Here is a 20975-nt window from a genome sequence, read left to right on the forward strand (position 1 = left end):
TTCTCAGTGCTTTAAGTATAAGCAATAGTAAACTGCCTTTACAACTTTATTCTAAAGGACTGAGATTCTATACCCAGGAGATAATGATAATCCATCTAGGGAGGTTATCTCCTTATAATAATAATAATAATAATAATAATAATAATAATAATAATAATAATAATAATAATAATAATAATAATAATAATAATAATAATAATAATAATAAATTGTATTTATAAAGTGCCTTTCAAAGCTAAAAGCAATCTCAAGGCGCTAATGTTTGAGAGGGACTTAAACACTCTTACATTAAGCCACAAAACAATCACAAAGTATGTGCAGAAAAGCAAAAAAGCTGACCATAACATTAAAAGTGAAGATGAAAGACAGCTTCATAGCGGGTGGAGATGGGTAGAGGAGAAAGAACGCTGAGGGAGAGAGTTTGGAGATCAATCCTTGCAACAGTGTTGTGCTCTACACTTGGCATGAGGACCTGGTCACCTATAACTGTCCCCTGTCCTGCAAATGCCACCTTCTCAGCCCGGCGCACCTAAAAGATAAAACAGATTTTTATTTTTACTTCAAAGTTTTAGGCATGAACATGAAACACAGCCTAAGTCTCTTTCGTACCTGTCCCCATCTCCGTGACTCTACGCAGAATGATGTCACCACATTTTCTGAGTTGTTCCCACCAATTACAAGCAGCCTGTCAGTGGCACCCAGGAAATAAAGAGTAGGTAGGTCTACATCTGCTCTGGTAAGGGTGGGAAGCAGTTCACACCAGGAGTCTTATAGACAGAGAGAATACAAAATCAAAAAAATGTATACATCCAGATTAGCATGTTAGAAAATGATCTTGGCTGTACAGGCTTTCTAGGCTGTGAAAAACATATTCCTCTTGCAAACAGGGCTATGCTGTTCTGCCTTACCTTGCCTTGTGTTGTACTGCAGCAGCAGTTTCTCTCCAGTCCTCTGGATGCTCCCCAACACATAAAGACAGTCTCTGAGGCTAGTGGCAAGGGGCACGTCATGGGACAAGGACATGGTGAACTGGAAGTCAGTAAGCGGCAGTGAGGACACAAACCTGAGGCAGAGATTATATTCAGTCACTAATACACCAACAAATAATGGAAGGCTACTTTTCTGAAGGAGAAACATATCAAATAGAAAACGTTTTTTTTTAGTGTTCTCCAAAAACCTACCAGCTGAACTAGACTGATAAAGATGACACAAACCTCCATGTGTCGTCCCATGGATCATAGCGTTCTACAGCTGTGTAAAGAGCTGCGTTGGAGTCTGGGGTCACCAGTAAGTCCAAGTACCAGCCTCCCACAGTGTAAATACAGCCTTCACAGGCCACTGCACTGAAGTGCCTTCTGTGCTGTGGATACAGCATAGGGTGACAGTTTTCATTAGCGTAAAATAAATGACTGCGGAAGGTCAGGCAAGTTTTGTTTTAGGTAAAACCGTTCTCACCTTAAGCAGAGGAGCTGTGGCGACCCACGTATGAGTAAAGGGATTATACCTTAAGGAAGCCATCTTGAACTCCCAGCCTCTCTTCACACGCTGCCGATAGCCTCCTATTACGTACAGGTAGTTATACAGGACCACTGTAGTAATACACCACTTATCAGCCCTAAAAGGAAGCTCTGTGACTGGATACCAATCTCCGCTGTCCTCTGACCCTTTCATGGTGAAGATATGTCGGGCACATTCTGTTTCTGGGTCGTTCCAAGAAGTCAGGTTCTCTTTCCTAAGGCTGCAGAGACGTCGGTCTCCTTGTGTCCTCCTCAGGTGGACAACTTCGTCCTTCTCTGCATCGTTCAGACACCTGAGGAATTAATCAGTTTTAGGGACACGAAAGAAACATGTAGTCAAATCCTGATTACAGTCCAAATCTTTCATGTTAAGTGTTGCATACTTGATGAGGTGGGGCAGCTCAAGCAGGTTTCTACTTAGGTAGGCGAACACTGTCATCTTCATCTCCACACAGCAGATCTCCTGAGCCAGACTTAGGTAGGACAAACAGTTACCTGGACTGAGTTTATCGGCGAGCACCGACAGGCACTTTGAGAGGAAGGCCTCAGCCAGGAGATAGCTGCTGACCTCCAGAGTCAGAAGGGGAGAAAGATGGTAGGTTGGTTTTGGGGTGAATCACAGCACTGAGGGAAAGCATGAGATGTCCGATAGCTACAGGGATAAATAGACATGGAGATATGAAGTCTGCCTACCTGGATGTGTGTGCCCAACTCCTCCTGAGGAACTTTAAACTTATTATGGAAGGAGAACTCAAGGAGATTGTGGAAGACTGAGGAGGACACATGGTCCAGGTGGATGAGGCTCTCGGAGGTCTCTCTCATTCTGGACCGGGACAAGGCTCGGAAGTATTCACTGCACTCTGAGAGTCTCCCAAGGTCCACCTTAAAGAATGTATTATTCAACCACAATTGTTGCAGCCTCCAGTTTTTGATCTACCTGTATGATTGAGAGAATTGTTTAGCTTTTTTACTTACATGGAATGCACATGTGCTGGTTTGGACCGTAATCATGGGTTCATCTCCATCTCCAGGGTGATATGTGCGAAGTGTCTCATTGGTTTTCCATTCCTCAGAGTCTGATTTGCATGACCCTTTATCTGTGATACCTAGGGATGCTATCTGACGTTTGGCTGCTGGAAAAGCTCCCCATAGCCTTGTAAGAACACATTTCAGCCATAGACTTATTAACTCTACTAATATCATCAAACATTGCCTGAGAGGATTCATCTCACTGACTGCGCCAGATCTAAGTGTATTCCATTATAAGACCGTTTTCTACCATTACCAATGTTTTTTTGTTAAAACTAGTTGTCTAAAGATGCTATGCCTCTCAGACAACCACTGCTTCAAGCACACAATCAGAATGGCACTCTAACTCTACAAGAAGAATTACAAGCAGCCACTGCAATGAAAAAATGGAGGACAGAATAATCAGCTTAGTGCATGTTCCGCCGACTCGTATCATTTTCCCTGCTGCAGCGCTCACTGTCACATACTTTTTGACAACACAAGTAGCGAAACAGCTGAGAGTTAAGATTTAAGACAACATGCCAACAGAAACAGCTGTTGAAGAAATTGTGCAGTGCACCGTCAAGGCTAAACCTTCAACTATATATATCCCCGTTTGTTCTGCGACAGATCCAGTCGATTCAGAAGTGTCGCTCGATCTTTGAGCAGTGTAGTTCTTTCTGGCTGGTCTATTCTTGGCATATGAAACATGGTCTCTCTCACTCTGCTCTTGACGTCATCATAGGGCAACGAAGTTACTTAGCAGTTTCGAGAGTAACTTTATGTTTCACAAATCATTTGTTTAAATATCTTTAAAAGACCCATACATAGTAAAAAGAAAAACAGATGCACTGACAAGTTCTAAGCACATATGTTTATTAGCTTTTTCAAAATATATGTTTACAAGTGCAAAGAAGACCAACATAATAAAGATACAGGTTTTAAGAGAATTAAATTGTACTGGAACAATGTACAGGTAGTTAATGGCACAGGTTACGCTTCTAGTTTCTTTATAAGTGAATTGATGTAACAAAAGGTTTGTGTAAAACACGGATATCATGATATTTGGTGATAGAAGTACATTCCCTCAAGTCGGTCTGTTTTAATTCCATTATGATGCTTTTATTTATTCAAATTATTTTTCTTTTAAGTTTCCAGAACATTTTAAAACCACACTTGACTTCATGAAGGGACTTTATGATACGGATTTAAATCATTATTGGATCTAGTTTAAGCAATTCAGGTTAATGTGATTGCATACAAGTGCAAAATAGACATTTATCATTGGCATGGAATGATACAGAGATGATGAAAGTTAATACAAGCTGGATTAAATATGGGCAGTTAAAGGTGCAGCAGAAATGAACAGTTAATAGATCCAATTTTACTGACATAAAGGCTTTACACTTTGTAACCGTTAATGGTTAAATTAACCTTATTGTCAACTACAGTGATACTGCATAAAATAGCCATCGTCAAATAATTTGCTTCAACTTCAAACTTAACTTTATTGGACATTCAAAGAATAAGCCTATGGCAGAACAAACATAAGCAGAAAGAAGTGAGGTAGAATGACTAAAAACCCAGAAAGAAATTCCAAGACATAAATTCTGTGGGAACCAGCATTGCTTATTACAGTAGCTATCCATCTGATTGAGCCCCTCAAATGATGAACAAAGACTTCTGATGCTAAAGAGCGATACCTGCTCTAACTAAATGTCACACTACAGGGAAAGGTCCTTCAATGAGATGCATTATGTTCAGATGTAAATGTCTATTTTTCACCCAACATTGCTTGTCATAAGCAGGGCTGCATAGTACTGGAGTTTCAACAACACAACAAGAGACATTACGTTCTGAGTTAACAGAGGTAATCAGGAGAAGACCTTTTTTAGCTTGAAGTAGGCATCAAAGCGACACTGGGCATAGTCCTGCAAAACAACACAGTCTACTATGAGGCAAGGTTTACTAACATGTAACATTAAATATGAGAGTGACAAACATTATCTTGTGTATTGAAATACATGTAGTATGCAGCTGTATGCAGATGTTCATATAAATCTCCTTACCATGTAACCAAACTCAATCTTGGATAGCTTTGCTTGAATGATGGACCACAGCCCCCAGAGGAAATGTGATGCTAATGCATACCTGCAAATCAAAACAAAAATGATGAAGACATAACAAAACCAGGGCTCTGGGGATTCTTCTATAACTTTGAATCCTACATAACGCTGCTGTAAATCATTAGAACACCATGTGTTACCTGTTTGCTTCAATTATCATGTCCTCTTCCATCTGTGTCTGGACCATGGTAATGTCAGAGTATCTTCTCTGTTCTGCCAAATAAGCTCTGATGAAATGAAGCTGAAATAAAAAGCAAAATGATTTGCGCTGCATTTCATAAATGTAGTAAAGGTATTATCTGTTGATGATTTATTACATCCTCATTTGTTTACGCCCTTCAGTTTTCCCCTAGTTAATATCAGAAAAGAGAAGTATGATGTCAAAAGACACCTGCTGGTCCACTTCTATTAAGCAATCATAGAGAGCATCCTGACATCATCTCTCGCTGTCTGGTATTGGAGCTCAAACAGTCACGGCGAGAAGAAACTAGAGGGTCGTCACTAAAGCCTCAAAAATCATTGGCTGTGACCATGTCCTCAGTTGACACACTTTACACAAAGCGCACCTTCAACCAGGCAACTAAAACAACTAGTGACAACCACCTCTCTCAGCTGCTTCCCTCTGGAAGGTGCTACAGGTCCATCTTAACTAATACCTTTACTAATACTTTCTAACAGCAGTCAGGACACTTAACTCCCTTCACCACACGTTTCCATATACTTCCCCATACTGTTCTGCAGGTCACTGGACTGATCTCAATGATCTGCACATTTCATATAATTTCATCGTACATATTTTCACATTCATTTGTTTCCTTTTTGTGAGCATTGTTATGACAGTTGTGGTGTCTGTTTCTTTCTTTCTTTGCACAAGAACTGAGCTACCATTTTGTACTGCTGTGCTATCTAATGTTAAAATCAATTTCAATGAATGTCTAGTGTGTTGTGGTCAGGCTCCTCCAAGGGAAAAAAGTCAATTAATTTGATTTCCCACATGTGTGTTTGATAATGCCCTCTCAAACTGAAAATTGCATAAACAAGTTTCACCACTAGATGGCCCTGTGTGATCAGAGCCCTTGTCAAATCTGTTCCCTAAGGTAGTGGTTTTCAAACTTTCTGTGGTCAAGGCACACAAAACACCAAGCCAAAATGTCAAGGCACACCTGTGTTCATATTCGGGCAAAATCCCAGATAGATAGATAGATAGAGATAGAGATAGAGATAGAGATAGAGATATATATATCTATCACACAGTGCGGCAATTGAATTCCAAGTGGTGAACAATAGATTATTGCATAAACAAGTTTCACCACTAGATGGCACTGTGTGATCAGAGCCCTTGTCAAATCTGTTCCCTAAGGTAGTGGTTTTCAAACTTTCTGTGGCCAAGGCACACAAAACACCAAGCCAAAATGTCAAGGCACACCTGTGTTCATATCCGGGCAAAATCCCCTCTATAAACACATAGTATCACTGTTATATCACTCTGAACATTTATTGAGCCTAGTCCTAGATAGATATATATAAACCTGCAATTACTTTAATTGGAAGCATTATATGCATTAGATAGGGAGTGTGGGGGGTTTTCCTAAATTGTTGCAACATCAACTAACATCATTTTAACTATTAAAAACGGCATACAAATATTTCCAATTTTAGTATCACTCTGATAATTATTGTTTAAATGTGTGTGCATACAATATATGCAATATGTGCAAATATATATATACACACATATAAATATATATATATAAAAAATATAAAAAATATATATATATATATATAAAAAATATAAAAATATATATATATAAAAATATATATATACACACACACACATATAAATATATATATACACACACATATATATATATATATATATATATATATATATATATATATATATATATATATGCACACACATTTAAACAATAATTATCAGGAGTGATACTAAAATTGGAAATATTTGTATGCCGTTTTTAATAGTTAAAATTATGTTAGTTGATGTTGCAACAATTTAGGAAAACCCCCCACACTCCCTATCTAATGCATATAATGCTTCCAATTAAAGTAATTGCAGGTTTTATTTTTCATTAAAAAAAGGATAATTTAACTAAATTAGGTTTTAACACACCCATCTTAAGTTTTAACTTTTTAAATATCTCACTAGATGTTTTTATTTAAACTTTGACACTATTGAAGTTCTACCGTTACAATGCAGTGCGGCAATTCTATTCCAAGCGGTGAACAATAGATTATTTAAGTCATTCTGTTCAAATGTGTTTCTTGTGAATCTCTATTAAGAGCAAGGATTGGGCCAAAGAAAGGTAGCCTTTTATTTAGCTGTAAGTGGTTTAGACTGACCTGCTGCTCTCTGGTGGGATAGTTCTCCTGTGTGGCTTTGTAGAAGGGCCACTGGTTATAGGTGTAGTCATACACCCACTCACAGAAATAGTTCCCCAAGTCAAAACCCCTACACACACACAATAAAGAAATTCACAATCTACAAGTGGAGCTCAAACAACGTATTTCTAACGAAACGTATCAATACTTTTGATGTATAAATCTGCACTTTACCTGTAATTGTAACTGCTGTACTCAAAGTCGATCAGCATGAGTTTCATTGCTGTGTTGTGGTCTTTGTCTTCTAGCATCAGAATGTTACCTGCAGCAGCAAAACAAGAGGTGAGAAAACCGGCCACACTCTTAATTACTTCAGCTACTGTGAGGTTGAGACCAGAGAATAGTTTAGCTTAACGAAATTAAAGTGGTTACGTTATATTGACAAGTATCAAAACCATTAGGATAGATGACCACACATAGCTGGTTCGGTGAGTGGTCCGTTTGTGTACGTGTAGGCATGTAAATAAAGAGGATATTTAAGAACATCTTCAGCTACCAATATACTTCAGGAGTCACATTTCTTTGTACAGTAAGAAGTGCTAATGTAGAATACATGCTTAGGAATTGAGAAGTTTGAATCTTATAAATACACTAAATGGCCAAAAGTATGTGGACATGCCCAAATGTACTTTTGTTCAAGCCCTTAGTTACAATTATGGTAATTATTTTTTGTGTGTGACATTTTTCCTTTATTAGATGGACAGAGATAGACTGGAGGGGGGAGTGACGGACAACATGCAACAAATGGCTACCGTCTGATTCGAACCCGGCTGCTTACCCCGGTAAGGACTCAGCCCTGACACGTGAGCTGCTCGCTCTACCAGGTGAGCCACCTAGGCGCCCCCAATTATGATAAATCTTAACTCTACAGCATACAATGATATAGGACATATAGTGTGCTTCTTCATTTCAACATGATAATAAATGTTTACCTTCCTGGACGTCGTTGTGGCAGAACACCACAGGCGAGGGAGTCACTGCCAGCAACGCACTGTTGACACAGGAAAATGAAACAAAAGAAAACACATTCTTTTGAGTATAACATATAAAAGTGAAGATGTCCTAGTGACGATAGTAATTACACTGAGGCAATAACACAAACACTTCATGTTTTCAACAACTCTCACTATTTTACTCCGAGCAACGCAGGCTGTATTACATCATATTCATTCTAATCTTACTCTTGCTGGTAGACAACATACATGGAGCAGTGCAAGAGACAAACATCTAACTCTATATCCATATTTTAGTGTGATCACTTGTAATGGATAGCAGGTATATATCGAGGCATCATAGTCAATATATTATCTTATTAAACAACTTGCAAAAGTGGTATTCAACTCTCTAGAAGCTGGGGACTATATAACTTAAATCATGAATGTACTGAGGCGGGGGGGGGGGTGTAACTCCTGAAAGTGAAAAAACAAACAAACTCTAGATGCACCTCTGATCGACTGCTAATTGCCTACCACAAACCAAGAACATCGTACCTGGAAGTCTTAGTTGTGTGTCAGATATCAGTGGGAGGCTGTTACATATCTACAAGATAACAAATGTGTTCATAAATCAACACTGGGCTGATTATCTATTGGCTGCCGAGGTCAGACTGCCTGGAGCACAGTGAAGTCTTAGAGGCACTGGGACAAAGGTCAGCCATTAGACTGAAAATAAAAATGCAGCTCATCCTGTCCCCAATATTAAATTCTTGTGTGCAAAATAGCTTAAATTATAACTCTTATAGCCTTATTCATGTAACATATAAACTTTTGTATATAAATATACTTATTTTTCGGTTGTTAATGGTGGACCTGAAACGTCAGTAGCTGAAAAGGCTAAACTGACAACCTGTTTAAAGTCTAGATAGAAATGAGATTAGATTAGATTCAACATTATTGTTATTGCACTGAACGCTGAATAGATAGAATGTGGAATAAGGGTATGAGAACACTCGATACAGTATTAGCAGTATGGACAGTTTTAACAGTGTGGACATTACAGTAGGTAATATGAGATGGCTCTGGCCAAACAACATGTTGTTGACACTTGGCTTAAGCAAATTGTTCTGCTACCAAGTCATTTAGAAACTGGATCAGGAGGGTTTGGCTTACATTTCCAATGATCCTCCTGTTAGATGTAATAACTAAGACAATAATATGATATTAATTGTATTGATGTCTTTCTCCTTGTACATGGGTATACACAAGAATGTGTGTGAATGTATGCATATGCATGTATACGCACACACGCCTGTGGGTTTTGCTTTGCACTGTCTCTCCCCGACACTGGTCAGTAGTGGAAAGAGGGGCGAGGGGATGCTAGAGGTTTCATCCTATAGTTTTAACCTCACCTACAACAATTTTAAGGCTTTATGTATGCATGCAATACAATATTTGGCCATTTGAGACCTGTGCCCCAACTCACCGGAGGCTCTCCAGCTCTGCAGGCAGGTCCAACTTCATCAGCTTCTTGTACTTCTTCACGTGGGCGTCACGTACAAAATTAAGTGTCATCACTTGATCCATGTATCTAAAGAAAAAAAGAAAACACACAATATATTTAATTATTAAAAAACAGACCGTTCTAGTAAAAGAAAGAGAGTGATACGAGTGTGGTCTTACTTGTCAATGGTCCCAAACAGCCACTTGGGCTCTTTGTTAAAGGGCATGCTCATTTCATGGAAACATGCCAACTTGGTGGCAATCTCAGCTGATATGACCGAATCTGAAAGTTGATCTGTGCGCATGCGGGTATTCTAGGAAAATGGAAAAATACAGATGGTACAAATACTTCCTCTACATGAGGAACTGGATCAACTAAATACACTCGGATGTGTAAATCTCCACACATTTGATGGCATTACATTCTAGTAACAAAGACTTTACAATGTCAGTGAATTTCTAAAAAGCAATTCTTTTTTTGTAATCAAAGTAGTAAAATGTATTCAATATAATCTACTTTTTGTTTTTACTCTGAATGTTGACTGCTTTACACAATAGAAAACACATTTTTTATTTTATTTTATCATTTTGTCACTTTGGCTGAAGCAGAAAAGACACAGTCTGTGTATGTGTGCATAAATATGTGTGTGTGTGTGTGTGTGTGTGTGTGTGTGTGTGTGTGTGTGTGTGTGTGTGTGTGTAATACCGGAAGGTACTGTTCTAAGCGTCCCTGAGGGAAGATGCCGTAAAGTTTTGGTCCTAAAGTTCGTTCTGCCAGGATCGCAAACATCACGCTTTCCAACACCAGGGAGTCTTCTCCCTGCGTCACAGAAAGACAAACACAGTTTGATGACATTTTTGGTTTATGTAATACTTCCAAGCGAAGGAAAATGACAGTAGATTGGCGACAACCTGTAGGATGGCACCATAGACTCTGAGGAGCACCTCACGAGGTTCATCTCCCACAGAGTGCACGTGGTCAGGCAAACTACACAGGTACAGCAGATTACTCAGCCCACCACTGCAAAACAAAAACACCTGTGTTATCACATCAGAGCAAAGTTTCAAATCATATAACAGAGGTTTAGTGTCACAGACAAAACTATTTTGCCATCCTGCCGAATATATCTGTTATAAAGCGACTGATCATTTGCACTAAGACTGCCTTCGCCTCACTGGCTCAGCCTTAGAAGTCTACCAGTTGAGCTACCCATACAAGGTGACCCCCATACCGTTTTCTTACTGACACATATAACACTGTTCATACTGTATATATATATATATATATATATATATATATATATATATATATATATATATATATATATATATATATATATATATATATATATATATATATTTATAATACCACTTTACACTTTAAAAAACAGAACTTGAAAATGCATCCCGTTGTCTCATTGAGAGGACACCATGTACCTTTGTTACAGACAAGTATTTTATTTATTTTTTTAATGTTACATGATACAGTCACCTCTTTATAGCTGTTAACCTCCCTCAAATGAAGGAATACAAGAATGAAAATCCAGATTTGGTTGGACTGTTAACAATTAGTGTCCACGTTAAGGCCATAATAATGTGCAATGACCTCAAGTAGGCTACTTTGTTTTAAGGGATCCCAAGCCTATGGGGATGGGAACCACTGTCATTAAAGATGAAAATAATTACAGTGAGTAAATGATGGCCATTATAAAGTCATTATTTGAGACCATGGACGCAGAATAGTTGTCTGTGAACATTAATGTTTACACAAATGACTAACTTTAAATCCCTCTATGATTATGATAAGCATATTACATTGATGTTATCCTCAGTACAGCTGTAATTGACGTTATTTACCTGACAATGCTTATTTGAAAATCACCCTCTTTGACAGTCTTCCACGAGCCTGACAGAAAGTCTCGGCACCAAGCAAACGCCCTTCCCCTGGTGTCCCGGTCAACCCCCTCGGTTCTCCCATCCCGGAAAGCCTCTGACTCCGAGTCGTCATCACAGTTGGCCCCGAACAGCGGACTCGGGGTCCTCAAGTTTCTCACGTCCAAAACAAGCGTGTTTCCCACTCGTTTCTTCTCCACCGCAGGACCTGCATCTTCTGTTGTGACAGTCGGGTTGTTGCTGGGAAGCCCCGGCCCTGGCTTCTCTGCCCTGACCGAGCCCAACTCCCCGCAACTACTGCTACTGCTGCTGCTAGTCACATTTCGATCCGACTGCATCGTGAGTTTCCGAGCGAAGAGTAAAGGACGCCCGGGGTGAAATGTCGGTCTGAAACGGTAAGAGAAGCTCGCCGACGAACGTAGTTCCGCGGTTAGGCTACTCAACCGGAAGAGCCAAACATATCGTGATACTCTGAACCGCATGGGGTGGGGGGGGGGGGGGGGGGGTTTACAATGATAATTAAAGTATATTGGGGTTTTCAGATGAGTGTTTCTCCTCCTCGGACGCGTGATTTGCACTAAGGCTAACTGGCGTATGGATTGTCAAACCACATTTCGATTTCCTGTTCGTAATCTAAGCTCATTGGTCATTTTTAGGTGGTGACTTTGTACGTCAGCTTCCCGTACACTGAAGGTGTCTGGGAAATGAAGTGTTTATTTTTCGGCTATGACATTGACGTACACTTTGTGTTTTTTAAACTAATTCATTAAGTCTATCCAACTAAAAACCAAAGACGGTTTAGTTATAGAGCATCTTTGTAAAACATTTAAAGAGCGACATTGATGTGAATTGTAGTTTCTGTTATGGATGTTCAGAAACTGGTGTTTTGTCAAATTGTGAAGATTTTCTGGCAAACCTACGCTATGTGTTCTTATTACTGAGAATATTGATATAGTTTTGTATCAATTTGGAGGAATGTGTTGAAAATGAAACACAGAAAAATACTCATGTACATGATTAATCGTATTACTGTAATAACCAAATTCCATATCCATTATTATAAATGTACAGATAAGAAACCATGCTTTATTTATATTCAATGAGTTCAAGTAATAGGCTTAGATTTTTTCAATTCAACACTTTCTAAAACAAAAAGCAAATCAAATTGTAACAGCTTGTACTGTGTTAAGAATGTTTAAATATAGCCTCGATCTTTATCCCCCTTCAATTGTTTTACTAATATTATGTTTATTGTTTTGCTTCTGTTGTTTGCGTTGCTGTGATTTGTATTATGTGCTTGTTCAGCACTTTTGTAAAATTTGGTTGTTTTTAAATGTGCTATACAAATAAAGTTTGACTTGACGTCAAGTATGTTGAGGCATAGTCATAATATACATTTTCTGCAGAATTAGTATTTGCTTTGAGGCTATTTTTGTGTGGTCACAGAGAAAATATTGTACCTGAATGACATTAAATGAGATCAGACAACATAATTCAGTAACTTGGAGATTTATTTGAAAGTCAATCACTTCATAAGCAAAGGAAACAAATATTTCATGATGCGTTTCTGTCTGGATGTTGTTACTGAATACTCCGACTTGGTTCCGTGATGATAAGCTCCTTACTGCTAACCACAGTGGTCTCATCTCTGAAGCCTCTCTGGACAGAAGCAATAACGTCTCTCCCTGTGCACAGTACATTGCAATGGTCAGTTGCTGTCAGACTTGAGGTTGAGTAAGACACAAGATGATGTCACACATCATATACTCCTTTGGTGAATATATGTTCAGCTTTTCTGATTTTCATACCACAAACCATGCTGAAAAACATGATCTATTTAGTTTGTTGTGTTAATTTCAAGTCAAAAACAAGGGAAACAGACTTCAGAGTAAAACAATATTGGTGGTGTATATATCATCAACGTGAAGACTGTAATACTTACTGCTTTTTCTGTAGCACCTAGGTTCACAATTATTTCCATGATCGGGTTGGCACACAGCTGTTTCGCAGTGTATATACACCTGGTCAAAACCAAATATATTGTTGGAAAATATGTAGATAAGGTGATATAAAACATATTATAAAAACTAAACACAACACTTTCTATTTAGATAGTTGTATCCTATACCTTTTCCGTGAGAGGAATCCAAACATGTGGATCGGCAGTCTTTCCCTTCGCAGGACTGGCACCTTCATAACCTACAAACGTGAACATCTTGAAAATAAAACGCCTGTGGTGAGATGGGTACAAGAGTCCTGAGGAGATATCCACAGGGACTAGGGAGGTCTGGTAGTGGTCAGCTTGGTATGGGCAGCTATGGCAAAAAAAGAGAGTGTGGAATAGAGACTGAATAAAGCAACATACAATGTTTTATAAATGCCTATTTCCAAGTCAAATCAACACTTACTCTTACCCTTCAATCAGCAAGTCCCACTGGGGACGACTATGAGGGTAGGGGTCTGCAGTTGCCCAGCATCTTCCAAGAGTCAAGAAAATGCTAGGATCAGTCCTCTCCAGTATTCGGATTTCTACGTATACAGGGTCCCTGAGCACCTTTGTGACGGGGTAGTCAGAATCCACGTAAAAGGAGTTGTAGGCCACTTCCTCTGCTCAAGCAGAAAGATTTGGTTAATGCACAGTCACTGCCAAATTTGAAAACCTGCATATAATATCTGCACATACTAACCTTCCGAACAACCCTTCGCCAAACACGCTCCATTGGCCAGCCTTAGCTCCACGCGCAGAGGTCCAAGAGCTGCAACTGGCAATGGTGGAGGAAGCAGTCCAACCTCAATGACCAGAGCCTCAACTGAGGTGCCACTATATCTACACTGGACAATCAACCTGAGACAAGAAATAAGGTATATGTCAGTCAGTCAGAAAAGTATTTGAGTGGAGTTTGTCTTGTAAAATATCACAATGAACTAACAATAACCCATTGTAGAGAGTTCAAGGTCAGTTCACTGTATCCTATTGATACGACTGAATTGTCTGATTACTTTAAGCCTGAGCCGAGTAGTAATAATAGTAATAGTATGAGTAGTAAACTTTTATGTTGTGACCACTCAGTGTTAGAGAAATAAAAATACATACTGATAGTGGCTGTCCCTGGTGATGGCTCCGTTGGGTCCAATAGCGACTTCATAAAAGGAGGACATCTTGTTCTCGTAGATTATAACCCCAGGCTCCTCCTACAGTAAATTGGCAGTATTTCAATCTTTATAACTACCCAAAAGAAATTATACAAATCAAATTGAACAGTCAAATGAGTTGCAACCCTTACAGTCAAAACAGTGCCACAATTAGTGACAAGGAACTGGTAGATGGCAAAACCTGAAGTGACACCAACAGGTCTGCAGCCTTCGTCATCGCTATTGAAAGTAATTGTCTCCAAATCAATGTTGGGTAGGGTGGCGTCTCTGGCCACCACCACGATGAATTGGGCATCCTTGGTGCACTGAAGAGTCACTGAGAGCAACACATTTAAAAGCAAAGACTAATGATAATGTAATACTCTTAGAACACATCTATTTAGTTCTGTGAGGAAAAGAAAAATACTTACCAGATTTGCCATAATAGCATGTGCGTCCATCAAAGCAGCAGTTTATAGCTTCACATTCTGAATTAGTGATGGCAGGACCTCCACACAATACCTTGTGTTGGTTATACGCATCACAAGTGTGAAATGTTTCTGCAGCCACGTAGGGGTCCTTAGGGGTTTGAGGGTATTGAGGTTTCGGAGGGGCTTGAGGGTATTGAGGTTTCGGAGGGGCTTGAGGGTATTGAGGGTTCGGAGGGGTTTGAGGGTATTGAGGTTTCGGAGGGGCTTGAGGGTATTGAGGGTTTGGAGGGGTTTGAGGGTATTGAGGGTCCTTAGGGGTTTGAGGGTATTGAGGTTTCGGAGGGGCTTGAGGGTATTGAGGGTTTGGAGGGGTTTGAGGGTATTGAGGGTCCTTAGGGATTTGAGGGTATTGAGGGTTTGGAGGGGTTTGAGGGTATTGAGGGTTCAGAGGGTACGGAGGGTTCAGAGGGTACGGAGGGTACGGAGGGTACGGAGGGATCTCAGGGGTCTGAGTCTTCTGAGGTGTTGACTTCTTCTTAAAATATTGAGCTTCAACCAGACAGCCAAGAAGGGCAACTGCCAGAAGACAATCACAAAGCAACTTAATTGCCATGGCTTCACAGTACAGGGATTCACAAGAACACCAAATACTGTGAACATATATTGTGCAAATGTGCTGACTTTTATAAGGTAGGCCTATTGGTAATGTTGACTTGTTGATGACACATCCTATTTGCTGCCCATAACTTCCAATCAAATTCTCCAGTCACTGTGGTCTATGGTGATGCACTGAAGAGATTTTAGTGCCAACAAATGTAATTTAAGAGGGCAAATAACAGGAATGTTAGAGATATTGCATCAGAACATACTAACAGTATACATGATAGTAAACTTACTATTGCATAAACAATAATACTTATTGATTGGTATCTAATCCATGCTTGCTACAGAGAGCCCACCGATTGTTATTGATCTTGAATGTTAGCAATTCCAGATTATTTGTACAGTTTAAAACTAAACCTTTCACAGAGTCTGTATGACCTACAATGTGCAGGTCATCATGTATTTGTGCAGCAGGACTGGACAACACAAATATCTCTTCTTATCTTTGAATGTATTTGCCATTGCTAAACATTTAGATACATTCATGATAAGAAAACTAAATTAAATTAACAAACATCCATAACAACCTGGGATAACGTCCCAACTTGTCCAGTATAAAGAATAAGTACAGTGGTACATTTTCCAGATTCCGGTTGGTCAGCACTTTGGCCAACTAGGTTGTTTTTAAATGTGCTTTACAAATAAAGTTTGACTTGACTTGACATAGCGTTCACTGTTGCCCTAGTAAAGCTGTTTTTCTGGCCCTTGTAGAAATAAATATGTAGATGTTACATATGTCTTCAGTTGGATTCTGACTCTTCTAAATGATAAATGAATATATGAATATGAATATATGAATATATCTAGTCCTTTCCGGAAATGCATATTGTCTTAGTCCATATCTTAAAAATATTTTTTTATAAATAATAACAAAATAATATATCTAGTTTGATAAATGATGAAAGCTGCATGCACTACATTTTCATCAAGATACTGTAATGAAATCAATTTGTAAAAAGAATAAAAATAAATATAGATAAATCTTTTATTCCAAACTAAAATGCAGCATTCTTAATTTTTCCATCCTGCAGGTACCACAACACAATAATGGATTATATATCTTTGTCATTTATAAAATCTGGATGTGTTTTCTTTTAAATTGTTTGGTTAACAAAAGAAAAGAAAAACACAGAAAATAAATTCTTTGGGGCTGCAGAAATAGTTATTTCTCTATTTTTTATGTTAAGTGTTGTGATGAATGTTTGGGGTTTTATAGAACATTATAGTTAAAGAGTTCCCTTTAGAATTGTGCAACAAGGCAAACTATTATTAGTTATTGGGATTGTATTGATATTTATGGAGTTAACAGTTAAAGATAAAAGTTAGACCAATATAATTCAAGATCCTAAACTGATGTAGAGGAGAGAAACGTGAATCAACTTTCACTAATACCGGTGCATGAGTTGTGTGTATTGGTAATATCATTTATGATGAAATCACCCGGCCAGAAACTTCAGTCTGGTGGTGAAAGTTAGGGAAATTAAAATGTTCTTTTCTGCACTCTTACATTTTCTCCATATATTTCCGAACAATTCGGAGTTTATTTTCTGTATCCAAATCTTTTCCTCTGAAGTTTTCTGGGCTTACTGCAAGTGAAACTAACCAAACACTTGCCAACATTTGGCTTCTATATTATTTTTTTAATTTGTGGTTAATCTCATTATTCAAAATGTTCCTTTTATTTTTACAGGCTAGACATCAAATACATAGATTAAATATATACACAATACATACACAAATGACATACAAAGAATGCAGAACAACATATGCGCACACAAGCAAACAAAGGAATATGAAATGCAATAGTAAAAATAATAACATTAAAAATACATTAAAAATATTGTTCTCTGTATGTACCACTTAAATGGGTTTGGCTTATTTGAAGCTATTGTTCTGCACTTAAAGGATTGTACCTATTTGAAGCAAATGTACTTTAAGATTCTTGCTGTTGGCAGTTGTATCCTCATGATTGTTTGCACTTATTGTAAGTCGCTGTTGACAAAAGCGTCAGCTAATTGAACTGTAATGTAATGTATGAAGAAAAGGGGGGTGAGGAGTATTACTTTGACCAAAGTGCTCTAATGTGGCAGAATTATTAAATATATAAACTCTTCCAACTGCTCAAGATAAAGCAGGATAGACTTCTTATATTCCAATTCACAACACTTTTCCGTTTAGAAGCAAGACAACCCAGTATTACAGATTTTCCTTACAGGTAACCCATCTATTTTGTCTCCTAGTTTACACAGTATAGGTCATTTAGAAACATCAACCTGGAGGATGAGGGCAGGAGGTGGTTCATCTCAGTTGATACTGGTTCGAGTCATATTGATTAGCAGCTCAACAAAACAAAATGTACTTTGGCAAAAAACTGAGTTTAACATGTCATGTTGAAGGCAGGTTGACCTAACCCAGGGTCAACATGACTTTTTGTGACCACGACATTTTGAGTGTATGTCGGCAAACTATGTTTCTATCTCACTGGCTTGAATAAAAAAATAACTTTCAAAACTTACTTTCAAGTTCAACTCATTATCCTATTATTTTCCTTTGGTATACATTATTCTCACATTGATTTGTGTCAGCACATGTATGGTTTTGTGTTTAAAAGACTATTTATAATCACTGCTTGTATTTTCTTGGCCTAGTAACGTTTTATGCGATAGAAGAATCACTAATTTGAAATCAGCTGAAGATGCCTCACCAGAGCTTTCGTCAAAAGCTCATTGGCTAAGGTTTAAGATAATCAGGTCTGATGGGGAACAGTCAACAGAAGGGGCGGGAATATAATGGAAGTAAACATGCTCACTGTATTATAAAAGTAGGTGCACATTTCCATCTTCTTTACAGCTCCTACTGAACTGTGCAGTTCACTTGTTGTTGTGAAGCCATGGTGATGAAGTTCACTGTCGTGGGCCTTGTGGCACTGGCCTTGCTGGGTAGCTTTTGTGATGCTCAACAGGATGATTACAAGCCAGCTAAACCTAGATACCAGAAGCAAGTACCAAAACATGAGCCCCAACAGGCAAAGCTGACATTTGAGAAACCTCTCACCTGGACATACCCTGAAGAACCAGAGCCTGAGCCCAAAGCCGATGTGCCATTCGAACCGGTACTTCCTGTACCTGTTGCAACTGTTACTGTTGATTGCAGAGAGAGCATCGTTCACGTGGAAGCCAAGAAGGACTTCTTTGGGATTGGCCAGTTCATCAACCCTGCTGACCTTACCCTGGGAAACTGTGGTGCTGTCGCAGAGGACAATACTATTGAAGTGTTGATTTACGAGGCGCAACTGCACACTTGTCATAGCACATTAACTGTAAGCACAAAGGAGATGCTAGTAACTGAAAAATATATAATACATTGTATTGAATATTAATTAAAACTATGGTAAAAAAATATATGTTCATACATGATACTATTTGTTTGTACTAATATTCATTTGTCAACTAGACAACAGAAGATTCCCTCATCTACACCTTCACTATGAACTATGATCCCCAACCTTTGGGAACTTCTCCTGTGGTGAGGACATCCACAGCCATTGTATTTGTGGAATGCCACTACCCAAGGTATGTATACTGTAAGAGGCAAACAAAGAAATAACATAAAATGACGTAAAAATCTTAAACTGATATGTAATCCACTTTAGTCTGTATTTTAAGGAAACATATTTAATCATTTAGGAGGCACAATGTGAGCAGCCTTCCTCTTGACCCCCTGTGGATCCCATTCTCTGCAGTTAAGGTGTCCGAGGAATTCTTATACTTCACACTTACACTCATGTTGGGTGAGTTAAATAACAATGTGTCTTCAGATTAAAATATTTATAGAGCTGGGATTTTAAATATATATTTTTCAAATTTTAAAATGTCATTTTCTTATTGCACAGATGACTGGAGTTATGAGAGGCCTAGCTACGTGTATTTCCTGGGAGACATCATAAATATTCAGGCTGTCGTCAGGCAGTTCTTCCACGTGCCCCTCCGTATTTATGTGGACAGCTGCTTTGCTAGTCTTACACCTGACCACACCTCCACGCCTAGATATGACTTCATTGAGAATAATGGGTGAGCTTGTTTAATGAACATTAATGAATGTTCTGTACAGTGAAAATAGATTATCACAAACACATTTTTCTCCGTCTCTAATGTTGTTTTTCTGCATACAGGTGTTTGGTTGATTCTAGGATCACAGGCTCTCCCTCTCAGTTCTTACCTCGCTCTCCAAGCACCCAGAACACGCTTCAGTTCCAGTTTGAGGCCTTCAGGTTCCAGGGTGCTGTCTCTGGACTGGTGAGCATCTCCAAGACTGAATTAATATGTTCTGCTATACATCAAATGCAGCGGAAATACATTTACTATTAACGCAAGCCCTCTATTATTCCAACAGCTCTACATTACATGTCACTTGAAGGCAACATCTTGTGCAAAACCTCTCGATTCAGAGCATAGAGCCTGTTACTACGCCGGCGGGTAAGTCTGCATGTGTGCTTTTGTCAAAACGTGTGATTGGAGTATTGATACTGTATTTACTGCATGCATCTCTCTTTCTTACTAGGTGGTTGGAGGCCAGCGGAGAGCATGGACATTGTGGCTCCTGTGAATCTGGATCATATGGAAATCCAGAAATCAGCAAACGTCTTCCCTGGAGTCCCGGTGGTAAGACTACTGAAAGGAAGATCCGTGATGTGTCCCAAAGTGAAATTTCCGGTAAGTTAATAAAAATGTATCGTCTAAAGCATTTGATATTATCTGAGCTAAATTTAACAGTCAATGTATAATTTCACACCATTTAAAAAAAAAATCAGAGTTGATATTATGTCACCACCTTTATGATTAGTTCATTTATAACTCCATGCTTTGCTGTGATGTAAGACAGCCACAGCGGTGCATACTGTGTCACATGTCTTCTTTCTTTCTTTTTAGTTCTCGAATGGGAAGGTGTTGTCACCCTGGGTCCCATCCCCATTCAAGAGAGGGCGAAGGCTTAAATAAAGTTCCTGCCATGTCTATGATCATGAAAATAAACAGTCTCATTGGGTCATAACTTTCTGTATGTTATTCACTTGCTTCCTGTTAATATTTAGTTTGTGCCAAGAAAAATAATCATATTTACTCCAATAAATGTTATCAACATTTGACAAATCAAAAATATAATAAAAGTGTGTAAGAACCAGAAAGAAAACAGAAAAAAACAGAAATAAAATGAAAGTGTAACGTGTTTTACATTGCCCTTTGTGTAATGCTAAATAGCATTATTGCACAAGGACCACATTTGCCCAGTTCATAGACTGTAAATCATCTGAAGCTGGACACTAAAAATGGACTATGATTTCTTATTAGTAAACATCCTAAAGTTAACAAC

The 20975-nt window shown here is 38.6% G+C and overlaps 4 protein-coding genes across 4 annotated transcripts; 1 reads left to right on the forward strand and 3 right to left on the reverse strand.

Annotated features, from left to right (window-relative positions):
* Positions 1-233: 233 nt before the first annotated feature.
* Positions 234-2762, reverse strand: LOC115010044 (kelch-like protein 6). The gene is made up of 8 exons (XM_029434422.1): positions 2493-2762; positions 2211-2399; positions 1901-2085; positions 1456-1810; positions 1215-1360; positions 909-1063; positions 610-767; positions 234-529 (listed from the first exon to the last, which is right to left on the reverse strand). The coding sequence occupies exons 1-8, from the start codon at positions 2742-2744 to the stop codon at positions 347-349; spliced, it is 1623 nt and encodes a 540-aa protein (XP_029290282.1). The 5' UTR covers positions 2745-2762; the 3' UTR covers positions 234-346.
* A 622-nt stretch (positions 2763-3384) lies between these two features.
* Positions 3385-12004, reverse strand: chkb (choline kinase beta). The gene is made up of 11 exons (XM_029433507.1): positions 11347-12004; positions 10402-10510; positions 10196-10309; positions 9670-9803; positions 9473-9577; positions 7984-8042; positions 7226-7313; positions 7013-7121; positions 4792-4892; positions 4595-4676; positions 3385-4456 (listed from the first exon to the last, which is right to left on the reverse strand). The coding sequence occupies exons 1-11, from the start codon at positions 11862-11864 to the stop codon at positions 4400-4402; spliced, it is 1476 nt and encodes a 491-aa protein (XP_029289367.1). The 5' UTR covers positions 11865-12004; the 3' UTR covers positions 3385-4399.
* On the forward strand, positions 11651-20657 carry LOC115009506 (zona pellucida sperm-binding protein 3-like). Its single transcript, XM_029433509.1, has 9 exons — positions 11651-11777; positions 18459-18927; positions 19062-19180; positions 19295-19398; positions 19501-19678; positions 19780-19903; positions 20001-20083; positions 20169-20320; positions 20537-20657. Exons 2-9 carry the CDS (start codon positions 18499-18501, stop codon positions 20599-20601), a joined length of 1254 nt encoding a protein of 417 aa, XP_029289369.1. The 5' UTR covers positions 11651-11777; positions 18459-18498; the 3' UTR covers positions 20602-20657.
* LOC115009505 (zona pellucida sperm-binding protein 4-like) lies at positions 12964-15558 on the reverse strand. The gene is made up of 9 exons (XM_029433508.1): positions 15478-15558; positions 14946-15342; positions 14667-14851; positions 14477-14574; positions 14070-14227; positions 13797-13989; positions 13511-13697; positions 13328-13403; positions 12964-13067 (listed from the first exon to the last, which is right to left on the reverse strand). Exons 1-9 carry the CDS (start codon positions 15556-15558, stop codon positions 12964-12966), a joined length of 1479 nt encoding a protein of 492 aa, XP_029289368.1.
* Positions 20658-20975: the final 318 nt, after the last annotated feature.

This window comes from Cottoperca gobio, chromosome 6 (genome assembly GCF_900634415.1).
Source record: "Cottoperca gobio chromosome 6, fCotGob3.1, whole genome shotgun sequence".
Lineage (NCBI taxonomy): Eukaryota > Metazoa > Chordata > Actinopteri > Perciformes > Bovichtidae > Cottoperca > Cottoperca gobio.